This window comes from Salmo salar, chromosome ssa09 (assembly GCF_905237065.1).
Source record: "Salmo salar chromosome ssa09, Ssal_v3.1, whole genome shotgun sequence".
Lineage (NCBI taxonomy): Eukaryota > Metazoa > Chordata > Actinopteri > Salmoniformes > Salmonidae > Salmo > Salmo salar.
This window is the reverse complement of record NC_059450.1, coordinates 49,335,001-49,355,000: the sequence shown is the minus strand read 5'-3', so window position 1 is coordinate 49,355,000 and position 20,000 is coordinate 49,335,001. Positions and strand designations below refer to the sequence as shown.

General features: G+C 45.1%; 1 protein-coding gene across 1 annotated transcript in view; it reads left to right on the top strand.

The window, feature by feature from the left end:
- The window catches only part of LOC106611421 (polypeptide N-acetylgalactosaminyltransferase 16), a 199,861-nt gene that overhangs the window by 12,306 nt on the left and 167,555 nt on the right, over window positions 1-20,000 (top strand). Inside the window, exons 2-4 of the mRNA XM_045723766.1 lie at window positions 9,200-9,384; window positions 10,239-10,337; window positions 10,962-11,029. Of these exons, the coding sequence (XP_045579722.1) occupies window positions 9,200-9,384; window positions 10,239-10,337; window positions 10,962-11,029 (352 nt within the window). The remainder of the gene's footprint in view (window positions 1-9,199; window positions 9,385-10,238; window positions 10,338-10,961; window positions 11,030-20,000) is intronic.

Here is a 20,000-nt window from a genome sequence, read left to right as displayed (position 1 = left end):
GTTAGTCCAGTTTGTGAGTTAGTTAGTTAGTTAGTCCAGTTAGTGTGAGTTAGTTAGTTAGTTAGTCCAGTTAGTGAGTTAGTTAGTCCAGTTTGTGAGTTAGTTAGTTAGTCCAGTTAGTGTGAGTTAGTTAGTTAGTCCAGTTAGTGTGAGTTAGTTAGTTAGTCCAGTTAGTGAGTTAGTTAGTCCAGTTAGTGAGTTAGTTAGTCCAGTTTGTGAGTTAGTTAGTGAGTTAGTTAGTTAGTCCAGTTTGTGTGAGTTAGTTAGTTAGTTAGTTAGTTAGTCCAGTTAGTGAGTTAGTTAGTGAGTTAGTTAGTGAGTTAGTCCAGTTAGTGAGTTAGTTAGTTAGTGAGTTAGTTAGTTAGTCCAGTTAGTGTGAGTCAGTTAGTGTGAGTTAGTTAGTCCAGTTAGTTAGTTAGTTAGTCCAGTTAGTGAGTTAGTTAGTTAGTCCAGTTAGTGAGTTAGTTAGTTAGTCCAGTTAGTGAGTTAGTTAGTTAGTCCAGTTAGTGTGAGTTAGTTAGTCCAGTTTGTGAGTTAGTTAGTGACTTAGTTAGTTAGTTAGTTAGTCCAGTTAGTGTGATTTAGTTAGTTAGTTAGTCCAGTTAGTGAGTTAGTTAGTGAGTTAGTTAGTGAGTTAGTCCAGTTAGTGAGTTAGTTAGTTAGTGAGTTAGTTAGTTAGTCCAGTTAGTGTGAGTCAGTTAGTGTGAGTTAGTTAGTCCAGTTAGTGAGTTAGTTAGTCCAGTTAGTGAGTTAGTCCAGTTAGTGAGTTAGTTAGTCCAGTTTGTGAGTTAGTTAGTTAGTGAGTTAGTTAGTTAGTTAGTCCAGATAGTGTGAGTTAGTTAGTCCAGTTAGTGAGTTAGTTAGTGAGTTAGTCCAGTTAGTGAGTTAGTTAGTTAGTCCAGTTAGTGAGTTAGTTAGTCCAGTAAGTGTGAGTTAGTTAGTTAGTCCAGTTAGTGAGTTAGTTAGTCCAGTTAGTGAGTTAGTTAGTCCAGTTAGTGAGTTAGTTAGTCCAGTTAGTGAGTTAGTTAGTTAGTCCAGTTAGTGAGTTAGTTAGTCCAGTTTGTGAGTTAGTTAGTTAGTTAGTGAGTTAGTTAGTTAGTCCAGTTAGTGAGTTAGTTAGTTAGTCCAGTTAGTGTGAGTTAGTTAGTCCAGTTAGTGAGTTAGTTAGTGAGTTAGTCCAGTTAGTGAGTTAGTTAGTTAGTCCAGTTAGTGAGTTAGTTAGTCCAGTTTGTGAGTTAGTTAGTGAGTTAGTTAGTTAGTCCAGTTAGTGTGAGTTAGTTAGTTAGTTAGTCCAGTTAGTGTGAGTTAGTTAGTTAGTCCAGTTAGTGAATTAGTTAGTCCAGTTAGTGAGTTAGTTAGTCCAGTTTGTGAGTTAGTTAGTGAGTAAGTTAGTTAGTCCAGTTAGTGTGAGTTAGTTAGTTAGTTAGTCCAGTTAGTGAGTTAGTTAGTCCAGTTAGTGAGTTAGTTAGTGAGTTAGTCTAGTTAGTGAATTAGTTAGTCCAGTTAGTGAATTAGTTAGTCCAGTTTGTGAGTTAGTTAGTGAGTTAGTTAGTTAGTCCAGTTAGTGTGAGTTAGTTAGTTAGTTAGTCCAGTTAGTTAGTGAGTTAGTTAGTCCAGTTTGTGAGTTAGTTAGTTAGTCCAGTTAGTGTGAGTTAGTTAGTTAGTCCAGTTAGTGTGAGTTAGTTAGTTAGTCCAGTTAGTGAGTTAGTTAGTCCAGTTAGTGAGTTAGTTAGTCCAGTTAGTGAGTTAGTTAGTGAGTTAGTTAGTCCAGTTAGTGAGTTAGTTAGTCCAGTTAGTGTGTTAGTTAGTCCAGTTTGTGAGTTAGTTAGTTAGTGAGTTAGTTAGTTAGTTAGTCCAGATAGTGTGAGTTAGTTAGTCCAGTTAGTGAGTTAGTCCAGTTAGTGAGTTAGTTAGTTAGTCCAGTTAGTGAGTTAGTTAGTTAGTCCAGTTAGTGTGAGTTAGTTAGTTAGTCCAGTTAGTGTGAGTTAGTTAGTCCAGTTTGTGAGTTAGTTAGTGAGTTAGTTAGTTAGTCCAGTTAGTGTGATTTAGTTAGTTAGTCCAGTTAGTGAGTTAGTTAGTCCAGTTAGTGAGTTAGTTAGTGAGTTAGTCCAGTTAGTGAGTTAGTTAGTCCAGTTAGTGAGTTAGTTAGTCCAGTTTGTGAGTTATATAGTTAGTCCAGTTAGTGTGAGTTAGTTAGTTAGTCCAGTTAGTGAGTTAGTTAGTCCAGTTAGTGAGTTAGTTAGTCCAGTTTGTGAGTTAGTTAGTTAGTCCAGTTAGTGTGAGTTAGTTAGTTAGTCCAGTTAGTGTGAGTTAGTTAGTTAGTGAGTTAGTTAGTTAGTCCAGTTAGTCCAGTTAGTGAGTTAGTTAGTTAGTTAGTCCAGTTAGTGTGAGCTAGTTAGTTAGTTAGTTAATTAGTCCAGTTAGTGAGTTAGTTAGTTAGTCCAGTTTGTGAGTTAGTTAGTGAGTTAGTTAGTCCAGTTTGTGAGTTAGTTAGTTAGTCCAGTTAGTGAGTTAGTTAATTAGTCCAGTTAGTGAGTTAGTTAGTTAGTCCAGTTAGTGTGAGTTAGTGAGTTAGTTAGTTAGTCCAGTTAGTTAGTCCAGTTAGTGAGTTAGTTAGTGAGTTAGTCCAGTTAGTGAGTTAGTTAGTTAGTCCAGTTAGTGAGTTAGTTAGTTAGTCCAGTTAGTGTGAGTTAGTTAGTTAGTCCAGTTAGTGTGAGTTAGTTAGTCCAGTTTGTGAGTTAGTTAGTGAGTTAGTTAGTTAGTTAGTCCAGTTAGTGTGATTTAGTTAGTTAGTTAGTCCAGTTAGTGAGTTAGTTAGTCCAGTTAGTGAGTTAGTTAGTGAGTTAGTCCAGTTAGTGAGTTAGTTAGTCCAGTTTGTGAGTTAGTTAGTGAGTTAGTTAGTCCAGTTTGTGAGTTAGTTAGTTAGTCCAGTTAGTGAGTTAGTTAATTAGTCCAGTTAGTGAGTTAGTTAGTTAGTCCAGTTAGTGTGAGTTAGTTAGTTAGTCCAGTTAGTGAGTTAGTTAGTTAGTCCAGTTAGTTAGTCCAGTTAGTGTGAGCTAGTTAGTTAGTCCAGTTAGTGAGTTAGTTAGTCCAGTTTGTGAGTTAGTTAGTTAGTTAGTTAGTTAGTCCAGTTAGTGACTTAGTTAGTTAGTCCAGTTAGTGAGTTAGTCCAGTTTGTAAGTTAGTTAGTTAGTCCAGTTAGTGTGTTAGTTAGTTAGTCCAGTTAGTGTGTTAGTTAGTTAGTCCAGTTAGTGAGTTAGTTAGTTAGTCCAGTTAGTGAGTTAGTTAGTTAGTCCAGTTTGTGCTGGTGGTTTGAACACTGTGTGTGACGATGCCTGCCAAAACGGTATAAAACGGTAAATGATTCAAATACATAGAACAGTGTGAAACATTTAAGACACCAGACAAAGGGATCTAATTCTGCACCAAACAGGACTCGAAACATCAAAATAATGTTTTCGACCTTCAACCTGGTAGTGCTTCCAGTCCCTGGCAAGGTGTTGCACAACACTAGATTAAGTGGTGTTACAACACGCCATGTCATGTTTCAGAACATCTCAGGATGATCTGTTTCAATACTCCAGCAAAGTTAAGGTTAAGGTGACGAGTTTCAGAAGAAAGTACTTTGTTTCTGGCCATTTTGAGCCTGTAATCGAACCCACAAATGCTGATGCTCCAGCTAGTCAACTAGTCTAAAGAAGGCCAGTTTTATTGCTTCTTTAATCAGAACAACAATTTTCAGCTGTGCTAACATAATTTCAAAAGGGTTTTCTAATGATCAATTCGTCTTTTAAAATGATAAACTTGGATTAGCTAACACAACGTGCCATTGGAACACAGGAGTGATGGTTGCTGATAATGGGCCTCTGTACGCCTATGTAGATATTCATTTTTTTTTTTATCTGCCATTTCCAGCTACAATAGTCATTTACAACATTAACAATGTCTACACTGTATTTCTGAACAATTTTATGTTATTTTAATGGACCAAAAAATGTGTTTTTCTTTAAAAAAAAACAAGGACATTTCTAAGTGACCCCGAACTGTTGAACGGTAGTGTACAACTTCATCATTGTCATTTTTGAGGATGCCATTTTGTTGTGGCTTCCAAATTGCTGAAGAAAAAAAATAATGAAGTTTGAGTTGATGAAAGTATTGGTCTGTGGTGTTCTATACAGAGTTGGAGCTCAGAGCAGAAACGTTCACCCCCTGAGTTTCTCAGAGCTGTGGTAGTCACGCTGTGTGTGTGAGTGTGTGTGTTCAGATGGTTTTTCACCCTGGCCCTCTCCCAGGTAATGTGACCCTAATCACAATACCATGGCAACCAGGCTAGACCTTAGTCCAATTAGACACAAGAAACAAACAAGGGTTGGACATATAACACTTAACCCACTCTCCTCTTTCTCTCTCTCTCTTTCTCTCTTTCTTTCTTTCTTTCTTTCTTTCTTTCTTTCTTTCTTTCTTTCTTTCTTTCTTTCTTTCTTTCTTTCTTTCTTTCTTTCTTCTCTCTCTCTCTTTCTTTCTTAATTTCTTTTTCTATGTTCTGTAACCATGGTAATACATTCGATTCAGTGATGTTATCATAACAGTGCTGTAATGTAATTTTGAGTTTTGTTTGCTCTGCGGAGCGATCTCCTTTGCAACGCTACATTATATGCATTTTTCCCATGAGCTCAACCTCCCATCTCTGGTCCTGCTCCATGCTGTGTGTGACTGAATGTGTAGATGCTTATTGAATCAGAATGGCGTGTGTCTGTCTCTTGTATGTGACTGAACGAGTCTCTGTATGTCCTCTACCACTGGGAATGACTACAAGTTACTACAGAGACTTGAATCCTGCTAGAGAAACCTTTTATCCTGCTAGAGAAACCTTTTATCCTGCTAGAGAAACCTTTTACCCTGCTAGAGAAACCTTTTACCCTGCTAGAGAAACCTTTTATCCTGCTAGAGAAACCTTTTATCCTGCTAGAGAAACCTTTTATCCTGCTAGAGAAACCTTTTTTATCCTGCTAGAGGAACCTTTTATCCTGCTAGAGAAACCTTTTATCCTGCTAGAGAAACCTTTTATCCTGCTAGAGAAACCTTTTATCCTGCTAGAGAAACCTTTTTTATCCTGCTAGAGAAACCTTTTATCCTGCTAGAGAAACCTTTTACCCTGCTAGAGAAACCTTTTACCCTGCTAGAGAAACCTTTTACCCTGCTAGAGAAACCTTTTATCCTGCTAGAGAAACCTTTTATCCTGCTAGAGAAACCTTTTTTATCCTGCTAGAGAAACCTTTTATCCTGCTAGAGAAACCTTTTTTATCCTGCTAGAGAAACCTTTTACCCTGCTAGAGAAACCTTTTACCCTGCTAGAGAAACCTTTTATCCTGCTAGAGAAACCTTTTATCCTGCTAGAGAAACCTTTTTTATCCTGCTAGATTGACTACTAGTTACTACAGAGACTTGAATCCTGCTCGAGAAACATTTTAATTGGTCATGTGGGGTGTGTGGGCTTGCCCATCCGGTTGTTAAGTGTTGCAGTGTCAGGCTAAATGAAATTAACTGATCAACTGTGGGACCTCACAGGTAATTCTGTAAGTCCATGCAATTTATAATGTGACATGTTGAGCACATTTTTTGCTCCTGAACTTATTTAGGCTTGCAATAACAAAGGGGTTGAATACTAATTGACTCAAGACATTTCAAGCTGAATTTGTAATTAATTTGTAAAAATTTCGAAAAACATAATTCCACTTTGACATTATGCGGTATTGTGTGTAGGCTAGTGACCCAAAGAAATTGATATTTAATAAATTTTAAATTCCGTCTGTAACACAACAACATTTGGAAAAAGTCAAGGGGTGTGAATAGTTTCTGAAGGACATGGACTCTACAAGGTGTTGAAAGCGTTCCACAGGGACGCTGGCCCATGTTGACTCCAATGCTTTCCACAGTTGTGTCAAGTTGGCTGGATGTAATTTGGGTGGTGGACCATTCTTGATACACACAGGAAACTGTTAAATCATGAAAAACCCAGCAGCATTGCAGTTCTTAACACACTCAAACTGGTGCGCCTGGCACCTACTTCCATACCCCGTTCAAAGGCACATACATATTTTGTCTTCCCCATTCACCCTCTGAATGGCACACACACACAATCCATGTCTCAATTGTCTCAAGGCTTAGAAATCCTTCTTTAACCGGTCTCTTCCCCTTTATCTACACTGATTTGAAGTGAATTTAACAAGTCACATCAATAAGGGATCATAGCTTTCACCTGGATTCACCTGGTCAGTCTATGTCATGGAAAGAGCAGGTGTTCTTGATGTTTTGTACACTCAGTGTATGTTGTTGTTTATCAAATCAAATCAAATTTATTTATATAGCCCTTCTTACATCAGCTGATATCTCAAAGTGCTGTACAGAAACCCAGCCTAAAACCCCAAACAGCAAGCAATGCAGGTGTAGAAGCACGGTGGCTAGGAAAAACTCCCTAGAAAGGCCAAAACCTAGGAAGAAACCTAGAGAGGAACCAGGCTATGAGGGGTGGCCGGTCCTCTTCTGGCTGTGCCGGGTGGAGATTATAACAGCACATTGCCAAGATGTTCAAATGTTCATAAATGACCAGCATGGTCAAATAATAATAATCATAGTAGTTGTCGAGGGTGCAACAAGTCAGTAACACAAGAGTAAGTGCCAGTTGGTTTTTTCATAGCCGATCTTTGAGAGAATCTCTACCGCTCCTGCTGTCTCTAGAGAGTTGAAAACAGCAGGTCTGGGACAGGTAGCACATCCGGTGAACAGGTCAGGGTTCCAGCAGGTCTGGGACAGCAGGTCTGGGACAGGTAGCACGTCCCTGACCTGCGTTTGGACGTTTATTGGACGTTCTTGGACGTTTATATCCATCCAAGAGCGAACATTGTCAATGTAGCTGACATTTTAAACATCACTCAAGAAAAAACATGGCACCGGGGGGCTCCTGACCAACTGTGCTATTATTTTATTTGTTGTTGTTGCTGTTTTTAACTTTTTTTGCACATAATGTTTCCGCCATCGTTTCCTATGACTGAAAATAGCTTCTAGGACATCAGAACAGCGATTACTCACCTCGAACTGGACGAGGATTTTTTTCCTTATTAATGAGTCGGACGCAAAGGATATACTGCTCTTCCCGGACCAAATCCGCGTTTATTCGTATGAAGAGGAGTCGCCGTTACAGAGGGCAAAGAGCCGGATGTCTGGTGAGACTGTGTCAGCAAGTGGATAATCCGCCATTACCCTCCGTTCTACTGGCGAATGTGTATTTACTGGAGAATAAACTGGATGTGGTCTGTTCGAGACTATCCTATGAACAGGACATGTGGCTCAGTTGGTAGAGCATGGTGTTTGCAACGCCAGGGTTATGGGTTCGATTCCCACGGCGGCCAGTATGGAATTTTAATGAAATAAGAGCGTCTGCTAAAATGACTAAAATGTAAAATGACATTAAAAACTGTAATATCCTATGTTTCACCGAGTCATTTACATTTACATTTAAGTCATTTAGCAGACGCTCTTATCCAGAGCGACTTACAAATTGGTGGATTCACCTTATGATATCATGGCTGAACATGCTGAAACAGCTGCCTCCGGTAAGATCAGGGCTGGTGGTGTGTGTCTCTCTATAACCCAGAGGACCGTTAATAGCACAGAGGACCGTTAATAGCACAGAGGACCGTTAATAGCACAGAGGACCGTTAATAGCACAGAGGACCGTTAATAGCACAGAGGACCATTAATAACACAGAGGACCGTTAATAGCACAGAGGACCGTTAATAGCACAGAGGACCGTTAATAACCTAGAGGACCATTAATAGCACAGAGGACCGTTAATAACACAGAGGACCGTTAATAGCACAGAGGACCGTTAATAGCACAGAGGACCGTTAATAACACAGAGGACCGTTAATAGCACAGAGGACCGTTAATAACACAGATGACCGTTAATAACACAGAGGACCGTTAATAGCACAGAGGACCGTTAATAGCACAGAGGACCGTTAATAACACAGAGGACCGTTAATAACACAGAGGCCCGTTAATAACACAGAGGACCGTTAATAACACAGAGGACCGTTAATAGCACAGAGGACCGTTAATAGCACAGAGGACCGTTAATAGCACAGAGGACCATTAATAACACAGAGCTGAAGAATGCAGCTGTCTCTCTTCTCTCTACTCTTCTCTCCTTCCATTCCTCCTCTATTCTAATGTCTTTCACTCACTCCTACATCTCCTCTGTCTCCCCTCTCACTCCTACACCTCCTCTGTCTCCCCTCTCACTCCTACACCTCCTCTGTCTCCCCTCTCACTCCTACACCTCCTCTGTCTCCCCTCTCACTCCTACATCTCCTCTGTCTCCCCTCTCACTCCTACACCTCCTCTGTCTCCCCCTCAATCCTACACCTCCTGTCTCCCCTCTCAGTCCTACACCTCCTCTGTCTCCCCTCTCAGTCCTACATCTCCTCTGTCTCCCCTCTCACTCCTACACCTTCTCTGTCTCCCCTCTCACTCCTACACCTCCTGTCTCCCCTCTCAGTCCTACACCTCCTCTGTCTCCCCTCTCACTCCTACACCTCGTCTGTCTCCCGTCTCACTCCTACACCTCGTCTGTCTCCCCTCTCACTCCTACACCTCGTCTGTCTCCCCTCTCACTCCTACACCTCGTCTGTCTCCCCTCTCACTCCTACACCTCGTCTGTCTCCCCTCTCACTCCTACACCTCGTCTGTCTCCCCTCTCACTCCTACACCTCCTCTGTCTCCCCTCTCACTCCTACACCTCCTCTGTCTCCCCTCTCACTCCTACACCTCCTCTGTCTCCCCTCTCACTCCTACACCTCCTCTGTCTCCCCTCTCACTCCTACTCCTCCTCTGTCTCCCCTCTCAGTCCTACACCTCCTCTGTCTCCTCTCTCACTCCTATGGTTAGAAGGTTCCAGATAACATTACAGTCATCATAGAGATCACTAACTTGGTGTCTCAGATTATGGATCAGGTGGTAGAGTAGCTAAGCTTTTCAAATGAGGTTGATAGGGTCACCATCAAACTGTGTGAGAGACAAAGATGACATCAGAGTGTTGACATCCATCTTCTAACTGGTAACTCCTCTTTACCTCTACTTCCTGAGTTTTGACCTCTTGACTCTTGACCTCTGTGTTTTGTTCAACCCCCCCTGCAGGTGACCCAGTCTCCGTGGGCGGAGCAGCAGCAGGGTCAGCTCATAGGTAGTTTCGATGAGAAGGCGTACCTGTTGGAGAAACAGCTGAAGGCGGGAGACGACCCCTACAGAGACCACGCCTTCAACCTGGCCGAGAGCGACCGACTCGGCTCCGAGCGGGCCATCAGAGATACACGGCACTACAGGTGACTAAACACAGACCGACTGGGCTCCGAGCGGGCCATGAGAGATACACACGACACTACAGGTGACTAAACACAGACCGACTGGGCTCAGAGCGGGCCATCAGAGATACACGGCACTACACACAGACCGACTGGGCTCAGAGCGGGTCATCAGAGACACACGACACTACACACAGACCGACCGGGCTCAGAGCGGGCCATCAGAGATACACACGACACTACAGGTGACTACACACAGACCGACTGGGCTCAGAGCGGGTCATCAGATATACACACGACACTACACACAGACCGACTGGGCTCAGAGCGGGCCATCAGAGATACACACGTCACTACAGGTGACTAAATACAGACCGACTGGGCTCAGAGCGGGCCATCAGAGATACACACGGCACTACAGGTGACTACACACAGACCGACTGGGCTCAGAGCGGGTCATCAGAGACACACGACACTACACACAGACCGACTGGGCTCACAGCGGGTCATCAGAGAGACACGACACTACAGGTGACTACACACAGACCGACTGGGCTCAGAGCGGGCCATCAGAGATACACACGACACTACAGGTGACTAAACACAGACCGACTGGGCTCAGAGCGGGTCATCAGAGAGACACAGCTCTACTCGAAAAGACACTCATGCAATGTCTGCACCTTCAACCATCATCCTTGGGCTGGCATGATATCATATGTTCAACCATCATCCATGGGCTGGCATGATATCATATGTCATTCGCTGTTACGATAGCAAACACTCATTGGGTTTTATAGTGAGTGGGGTGTACAGTAAACAATGCACAGTAGGTGTGAATACTTTACTAACACAATGTTGCTTCTTATTGTTTGTAGGTGTGCCTCCGTGAATTATGACGCTACCCTTCCTCCTACGAGCATCATCATCACCTTCAACAATGAGGCTCGCTCCACCCTGCTACGCACCATCAAAAGGTAAGGATCCACTGCTACAGAACACTAGAACACTGCTGTAGAACACTAGAACACTGCTATGGAACACTAGAACACTGCTATAGAACACTAGAACACTGCTATAGAACACTAGAACACTGCTGGAGAACACTAGAACACTGCTACCGAACACTAGAACACTGCTGTAGAACACTAGAACACTGCTATGGAAGACTAGAACACTGCTGTAGAACACTGCTATAGAACACTAGAACACTGCTATGGAACACTAAAACACTGCTATGGAACACTAGAACACTGCTGTAGAACACTAGAACACTGCTATAGAACACTGCTATAGAACACTGCTGTAGAACACTAGAACACTGCTATAGAACACTAGGATACTGCTATAGAACACTAGAACACTGCTGTAGAACACTGCTATAGAACACTAGAACAATACTATAGAAAACTAGAACACTGCTGTAGAACACTAGAACACTGCTATAGAACACTAGAACACTGCTGTAAAACACAAAGAACACACTCCGCCTGCTACGCACCATCAAAGAGTAAAGCACTATTGTATGCCTCACACAATAAAGAATTTACCATCTTATTTAGTGTTTAATGTTGTCTTCTCTCTCCGTTTCTCTCTCCCAGTGTCCTGTTGAGGAGCCCTCCCTCTCTGATCCAGGAGATCATCCTGATAGATGACTTCAGTACTGATCGTGAGGCCTCCCTGCTTTTTCTCAGTTCTCCTGTTTAAATAGTCTCTGGTCTTTACATGGCTCCCAGCATGAGTCTCTGACAAAAGCTCTGCTCTCTGTGAGGTCCCAGTCGGTTCCCTTTCAGTCTCTACTCTTTATGAGGTTCTTTACATTGACACAAGAAGTGCTGAGCTGGTTCTCTCTGTCCCCACCTGCTGTGTTGTGCTGAGCTGGTTCTCTCTGTCTCCACCTGCTGTATTTTGGTCTGTCAGAACACACAGAAATGCATGAAGAGAGATTGTGAGATGGGGACAGGCATAGAGGGAGACCATAAAAACATGTTGAAGGATTTAGATAGCAGGAGAGAGGCTTTGTCCAGGGATGTACACTACATGACCAAAAGTATGTGGACACCTGCTCGTCGAACATCTCATTCCAAAACCATGGACATTAATATGGAGTTGGTCCCCCTTTGCTGCTATAACACTCTTCATGGAAAGGCTTTCCACTAGATATTGGATCATTGCTGCGGGGACTCGCTTCCGTTCAGCCACAAGAGCATTAGTAAGGTTGGGCACTGATTTTGGGCGATTAGGCCCGCAGTCGGCGTTCCAATTCATCCCAAAGGTGTTTGATGTGGTTGAGGTCAGGGCTCTGTGCAGGCCAGTCAAGTTCTTCCACACCGATCTCGACAAACCATTTCTGTATGGACCTCGCTTTGTGCACGGGGGCATTGTCATGCTGAAACAGGAAAGGGCCTTCCCCAAACTGTTGCCACAAAGTTGGAAGAACAGAATCGTCTAGAATGTTATTGTATGCTGTAGCATTAAGATTTCCCTTCGCCTCCCGAGTAGTGCAGCAGTCTAAGGCACTACAACGCAGTGCTTGAGGCGTCACTACAGCCCGGGTTGGATCTCAGGCTGTGTCACAGCCGGCGGTGACCGGGAGACCCATGAGGGGGGCGCACAATTGGCCCAGCGTTGTCCGGGTTAGGGGAGGGTTTGGCCGGCCAGGATTTCCTTGTTCCATCACACTCTAGCGATTCCTTGTGGCGTGCCGGATGCCTGCAAGTTGACCCCGGTCGCCAGCTAGACGGTGTATCCTCCGACACATTAGTATGGCTGGCTTCCGGGTTAAGTGAGCAGTGTGTCAAGAAGCAGTGCGGCTTGGTTGGGATCGTGTTTCGGAGGAAGCATGGCTCTTGACCTTCGCCGCTCTCGAGTCCGTAGGGGAGTTGCAGCGATGGGACAAGACTGTTACAACCAATTGGCTATCACGAAATTGGGGAGAAAAAGGGGTAAAAAGTACACAAACACACATATATATATATATATATATATATATATATATATATATATATACATACATACATACATACATACATACATACATAGTTCCCTTTACTGGAACTAAGGGGCCCGAACTATGAAAAACAGACCCAGACCATTATTCCTCCTCCACCAAACTTTACAGTTGGCACTATGCATTTGGGTAGGTAGAGTTCTCCTGGCATCTGCCAAACCCCGATTCGTCCGTTGGACTGTGAGATGGTGAAGCGTGATTCATCACTCCAGAGAACACGTGGAATCTTTGGACAATAAAATCGCCGAGTTACGCGGAAGATTAAACTACCAACGGGACATTAAAAACTGTAACATCTTATGCTTCACGGAGTCGTGGCTGAACGACGACAACATCAACATACAGCTGGCTGGTTATACGATGTACCGGCAGGATAGAACAGCGGCGTCTGGTAAGACAAGGGGCGGCGGTCTATGTATTTTTGATGTTGATTACAGCTGGTGCACGATATCTAAGGAAGTCTCGAGCTATTGCTCGCCTGAGGTAGAGTATCTCATGATAAGCTGTAGACCACACTACCTACCGAGAGAGTTTTCATCTGTATTCTTTGTAGCTGTTTACATACCACCACAGTCAGAGGCTGGCACTAAGACAGCATTGAATGAGCTATATTCCGCCATAAGCAAACAAGAAAATGCTCAACCAGAGGCGGCTCTCCTAGTGGCCAGGGACTTTAATGCAGGGTAACTTAAATCCGTTTTACCAAATTTCTATCAGCATGTTAAATGCGCAGCCAGAGGAAAAGAACTCTGGACCACCTTTACTCCACACACAAAGACACATACAAAGCTCTCCCTCGCCCACCATTTGGCAAATCTGACCATAATTCTATCCTCTTGATTCCTGCTTACAAGCAAAAACTAAAGCAGGAAGCACCAGTGACTAGATCAATAAAAAATGGTCAGAGGAAGCAGATGCTAAGCTGCAGGACTGTTTTGCTAGCACAGACAGACTGGAATATGTTCCAGGTTTCCTCCGATGGCATTGAGGAGTACATCACATCAGTCATCGGCTTCATCAATAAGTGCATCGATGACATCGTCCCCACAGTGACCGTACGAACATACCCCAACCAGAAGCCATGGATTACAGGCAGCATCCGCACTGAGCTAAAGGGTAGAGCTGCTGCTTTCAAGGAGCGGGACTCTAACCCGGAAGCTTATAAGAAATCCTGCTATGCCCTCCGACGAACCATCAAACAGACAAAGCATCAATACAGGACTAAGATCGAATCATACTACACCGGCTCTGACGCTCGTCGGATGTGGCAGGGCTTGCAAACCATTACAGACTACAAAGGGAAGCACAGCCGAGTGACACGAGCGTACCAGACGAGCTTAACTACTTTTATGCTCGCTTCGAGGCAAATAACACTGAAACATGCATGAGAGCACCAGCTGTTCCGGAAGACTTTGTGATCACGCTCTCCTCAGCCGATGTGAATAAGACCTTTAAACAGGTCAACATTCACAGGACCGCAGGGCCAGACGGATTACCAGGACGTGTACTCCGAGCATGCGCGGACCAACTGGCAAGTGTCGTCACTGACATTTTCAACCTCTCCCTGTCCGAGTCTGTAATACCAACATGTTTCAAGCAGACCACCGTAATCCCTGTGCCCAAGAACACTAAGGTAACCTGCCTAAATGACTACTGACCCGCAGCACTCACGTCTGTAGCCATGAAGTGCTTTGAAAGGCTGGTCATGGCTCACATCAACACCATTATCCCAGGAACCCTAGACTCACTCCGATATGCATACCGCCCCAACCGATCCACAGATGATGCAATCTCTATTGCACTCTACACTGCCCTTTCCCACCTGGACAAAAGGAACACCTATGTGAGAATGCTATTCATTGACTACAGCTCAGCGTTCAACACCATAGTGCCCTCAAAGCTCATCACTAAGCTAAGGACCCTGGGACTAAACACCTCCCTCTGCAATTGGATCCTGGACTTCCTGACGGGCCGCCCCTAGGTGGTGAGGGTAGGTAGCAACACATCCGCCACGCTGATTCTCAATACAGGGGCCCCTCAGGGGTGCATGCTCAGTCCCCTCCTGTACTCCCTGTTCACTCATGACTGCACGGCCAGGCACAACTCCAACACCATCATTCAATTTGCCGACGACACAACAGTGGTAGGCCTGATCACCGACAATGACGAGACAGCCTATAGGGAGGTGGTCAGAGACCTGGCTGTGTGGTGCCAGGACAACAACCTCTCCCTCAACGTGATCAAGACAAAAGAGATGATTGTGGACTACAGGAAAATGAGGACGGAGCACGCCCCCATTCTCATCGACGGGGCTGTAGTGGAGCAGGTTGAGAGCTTCAAGTTCCTTGGTGTCCACATCACCAACAAACTAGAATGGTCCACATCACCAACACAGTCGTGAAGAGGGCACGACAGCGCCTATTCCCCCTCAGGAGACTGAAAAGATTTGGCATGGGTCCTTAGATCCTCAAAAGATTCTTCAGCTGCACCATCGAGAGCATCCTGACTGGTTGCATCACTGCCTGGTATGGCAACTGCTCGGCCTCCGACCGCAAGGCACTACCCCCAGTACAACACTGGGGCCAAGCTTCCTGCCATCCAGGACCTCTATACCAGGCGGTGTCAGAAGAAGGCCCTAAAAATTGCCAAAGACTCCAGCCACCCTTGTCATAGACTGTTCTCTCTGCTACCGCACGGCAAGCGGTACCGGAGGGCCAAGTCTAGGTCAACAGCTTCTACCCCCAAGCCATAAAACTCCTGAACATCTTGTCAAATGGCTACCCAGACTATTTGCAGTGCCCCTCCATTTTTTTTTAAACTGCATTGTTGGTTAGGGGATCATAAGTCTGCATTTCCCTGTAAAGTCTACACCTGTTGTATTCAGCGCATGTGACTAATAACAATTTATTTGTTTTAATTTGAAACCCCCGATTCGTCCGTCAGACTGCTATATGGTGAAGCGTGATTCATCACTCCAGAGAACACGTTTCCACTGCTCCAGACTCCAAGGGCAGCGAGCTTTACACCACACCAGCCAAATTCCAGCTGCTTGGAAACCCATTTAATGAAGCTTGCAGCTAACAGTTCTTGTGCTGACGTTGCTTCCAGGGGCAGTTTGGAACTCGGTAGTGAGTGATGTAACCGAGGGCAGACGGTTCAAATCAAATCCAATTATATTTGTCAGAGAGAGATAATCCTGTAATCTAGAGGACTGTTGTCTTAATCTGTGTTGCTTTAGAGTAGGGGTTCCCAAACCTTTTCACTCGGGGGGGGGGGCCCTTCCTGCATTGGGGATCATCCCGTGCCCCTTTCCTTCCCCTGTGCGGCCACACGCCACATCTGTTTCTATGGGTACAAGCACTGTTCATGACACAAACTCTTCACACCCCTCTGGTTGGTGGAGAGAAATTTGCAGGTTTTTAAAGCTAATTTCCTACAGTTCTAAACATTTTGTCATAGGGTCCAAAAGAAAATGTTTCCGTTTTACAACTAATTTTCCTTGCAATTCTATACATTTTGCCTTGTCTAATGTCCACCACCTACCCCTCCCCACAGTTTGGGAACCATTTCCTCAGAGGATGGTTGTAACGTGGGTCGTCTAAAGGGGACCAAGGTGCAGCGTGTATAGTGCTCATATTCACTTTTAATGAATATACTTAAACAAAAACAACAAAACGACCGACAACAGTTCCGTCAGGTGACATACACTAAACAGAAAACAACTACCCACAAAAACCCAGGAAGAAAAACCCCTACTTAAATATGATCTCCAATCAGAGGCAACGAGGATAAAATGCCTCCAATTGGAGATTAACCCAAACAACCCCAACATAGAAATAGAAAAACTAGAACTAAAACATAGAAATAGAAAACATAGAAAAACCCAAAACACCCCCTGTCACGCTCTGACCTACTCTACTATAGAAAATGACATCTTACTAGGGTCAGGACGTGACAACGGTTGCCTTAATCGCTAGAGGACTGTCCTTCATCAAGTACGCTGTCGCTGATCTTTGGTGAATAGACTCTAAACCATGTCACTCCACTGCACACACCTGCTTAAGCGCATAGCTCATCACTTACATTTTTTATTTTTATTTTACCTTTATTCAACTAGGCAAGTCAGTTAAGAACAAATTCTTATTTACAATGACGGCCTAACCCCGGCCAAATCTGGACAACGCTGGGCCAATTGTGTGCCGCCCTATGGGACTCCCAATCACCGGTTGTGATACAGCCTGGAATCGAACCATGGGTCTGTAGTGACGCCTCTAGCACTGAGATGCAGTGACTTAGACCGCTGCGCCACTCGGGAGCCTAAACCCAGAATTCTCAGGGAGTATACATCATTGAATACTCCATTGTGAACACACCCATACACACACACACACACACACACACACACACACACACACACACACACACACACATACACACACACACACACACACACACACACACACACACACACACACACACACACACACACACACACACACACAATCTGGCTAAAAGTATAGAACATCTGTCTCGTGTTGACCAGAGGAAGACCAGAGAATCCCCCCCCGACACACCCACCAGCTGTCCTCTCCTTTGGACTAAAACAAATACACACACACTCTAATACACACACACACTCTAATACACACACACACACACACACGCACACTAATACAGACGCACACTCTAATACACACACACACACACACGCACACTCTAATACACACATCCAAGAACACACTCTAATACACACACACACTCTAATACACACACACACACACTCTAATACACACATCCAAGAACACACTCTAATACACACACACACTCTAATACACACACACTCACACACTCTAATACACACACACTCACACACTCTAATACACACACACACACTCTGATACACTCACACACTCTAATACACACACACACTCTAATACACACACACACTCACACACTCTAATACACACACACACTCACACACTCTAATACACACACACACTCTAATACACACTCACACACTCTGATACACACACACAATCATACACTCGAATACAGGTATTCCCACCCAGATGTAGGTGCAATGCCATCAGGGGTACACCAAATAAGAATGTGATTCAAATATTATTAAAAAATAAAAATAAAATAGTAGCAGTCAGTCATCCAGTCAGTCAGTCATCCAGTCAGTCAGTCAGTCATCCAGTCAGTCATCCAGTCAGTCAGTCATCCAGTCAGTCAGTCAGTCATCCAGTCAGTCAGTCAGTCAGTCATCCAGTCAGTCAGTCAGTCATCCAGTCATCCAGTCAGTCATCCAGTCAGTCAGTCATCCAGTCAGTCATCCAGTCAGTCAGTCATCCGGTCAGTCAGTCATCCAGTCAGTCAGTCAGTCATCCAGTCAGTCAGTCATTCAGTCAGTCATTCAGTCAGTCAGTCAGTCAGTCAGTCATCCAGTTAGTCATCCAGTCAGTCAGTCATCAAGTCAGTCATCCAGTCAGTCAGTCATCAAGTCAGTCATCCAATCAGTCATCTAGTCAGTCATCCAGTCATCCAGTCAGTCAGTCATCCAGTCATCCAGTCAGCCAGCCAGTCAGTCATCCAGTCAGTCATCCAGTCAGTTAGTCAGTCATTCAGTCAGTCAGTCCGTCATATAGTCAGTTAGTCAGTCATCCAATCAGTCATCCAGTCAGTCAGTCAGTCAGTCATCCAGTCAGTCAGCCAGCCAGCCAGCCAGCCAGTCAGTCAGTCATCCAATCAGTCATCAAGTCAGTCATCCATTCAGTCATCCAGTCAGTCAGTCATCCAGTCAGCCAGCCAGCCAGTCAGTCAGTCATCCAGTCAGTCAATCATCCAGTCAGCCAGCCAGTCAGTCAGTCAGTCAGTCATCCAGCCAGACAGTCAGTCATCCAGTCAGTCAGCCAGCCAGTCAGTCAGTCAGTCAGTCATCCAGTCAGTCAATCATCCAGTCAGCCAGCCAGTCAGTCAGTCAGTCAGTCATCCAACCAGCAAGTCAGTCAGCCAGTCAGCCAGCCAGCCAGCCAGTCAGTCAGTCAGTCATCAAGTCAGTCATCCAGTCAGTCAGCCAGCCAGCCAGCCAGCCAGTCAGTCAGTCAGTCAGTCATCCAGTCAGTCAGTCATCCAGTCATCCAGTCAGCCAGCCAGTCAGTCATTCAGTCAGTCAGTCAGTCATATAGTCAGTTAGTCAATCATCCAATCAGTCATCCAGTCAGTCAGTCAGTCAGCCAGCCAGTCAGCCAGCCAGTCAGTCAGTCATCCAATCAGTCATCCAGTCAGTCATCCATTCAGTCATCCAGTCAGTCAGTCAGTCATCCAGTCAGCCAGCCAGCTAGTCAGTCAGTCATCCAGTCAGTCAATCATCCAGTCAGCCAGCCAGTCAGTCAGACAGTCAGTCATCCAGCCAGACAGTCAGTCATCCAGCCAGACAGTCAGTCATCCAGTCAGTCAGCCAGCCAGTCAGTCAGTCAGTCAGTCAGCCAGTCAGCCAGCCAGCCAGCCAGCCAGTCAGTCAGTCAGTCATCCAGTCAGTCATCCAGTTAGTCAGCCAGTCAGCCAGCCAGCCAGCCAGTCAGTCAGTCAGTCAGTCAGTCAGTCAGTCAGTCAGTCATCCAGTCAGCCAGCCAGTCAGCCAGTCAGTCAGCCAGTCAGTCATCCAGTCAGTCAATCATCCAGTCAGCCAGCCAGCCAGTCAGTCAGTCATCTAGACAGTCAATCATCCAGTCAGCCAGCCAGTCAGTCAGTCAGTCATCCAGCCAGACAGTCAGTCATCCAGTCAGTCAGTCATCCAGTCAGTCAGCCAGCCAGTCAGTCAGTCAGTCTGTCAGTCAGTCATCCAGTTAGTCAGCCAGTCAGTCATCCAGTCAGTCAATCATCCAGTCAGCCAGCCAGTCAGTCAGACAGTCAGTCATCCAGCCAGACAGTCAGTCATCCAGTCAGTCAGTCATCCAGTCAGTCAGCCAGCCAGTCAGTCAGTCAGCCAGTCAGCCAGCCAGCCAGCCAGCCAGTCAGTCAGTCAGTCAGTCATCCAGTCAGTCATCCAGTTAGTCAGCCAGTCAGCCAGCCAGCCAGCCAGTCAGCCAGTCAGTCAGTCAGTCAGTCAGTCATCCAGTCAGCCAGCCAGTCAGCCAGTCAGTCAGCCAGTCAGTGATCCAGTCAGTCAATCATCCAGTCAGCCAGCCAGCCAGTCAGTCAGTCATCTAGTCAGTCAATCATCCAGTCAGCCAGCCAGTCAGTAAGTCAGTCATCCAGCCAGACAGTCAGTCATCCAGTCAGTCAGTCATCCAGTCAGTCAGTCAGCCAGCCAGTCAGTCAGTCAGTCTGTCAGTCAGTCATCCAGTTAGTCAGCCAGTCAGCCAGCCAGTCAGTCAGTCAGTCAGTCAGTCAGTCAGTCATCCAGTCAGTCAGCCAGCCAGTCAGTCAGTCAGTCAGTCATCCAGTCAGTCATCCAGTCAGTCAGCCAGCCAGCCAGTCAGTCAGTCATCCAGTCAGCCAGTCAGTCAGCCAGCCAGTCAGTCAGTCAGTCAGTCAGTCAGTCAGTCAGTCAGTCAGTCATCCACTCAGTCATACACTCAGTCATCCAGTCAGTCAGTCATCCAGTCAGTTAGTCAGTCATTCAGTC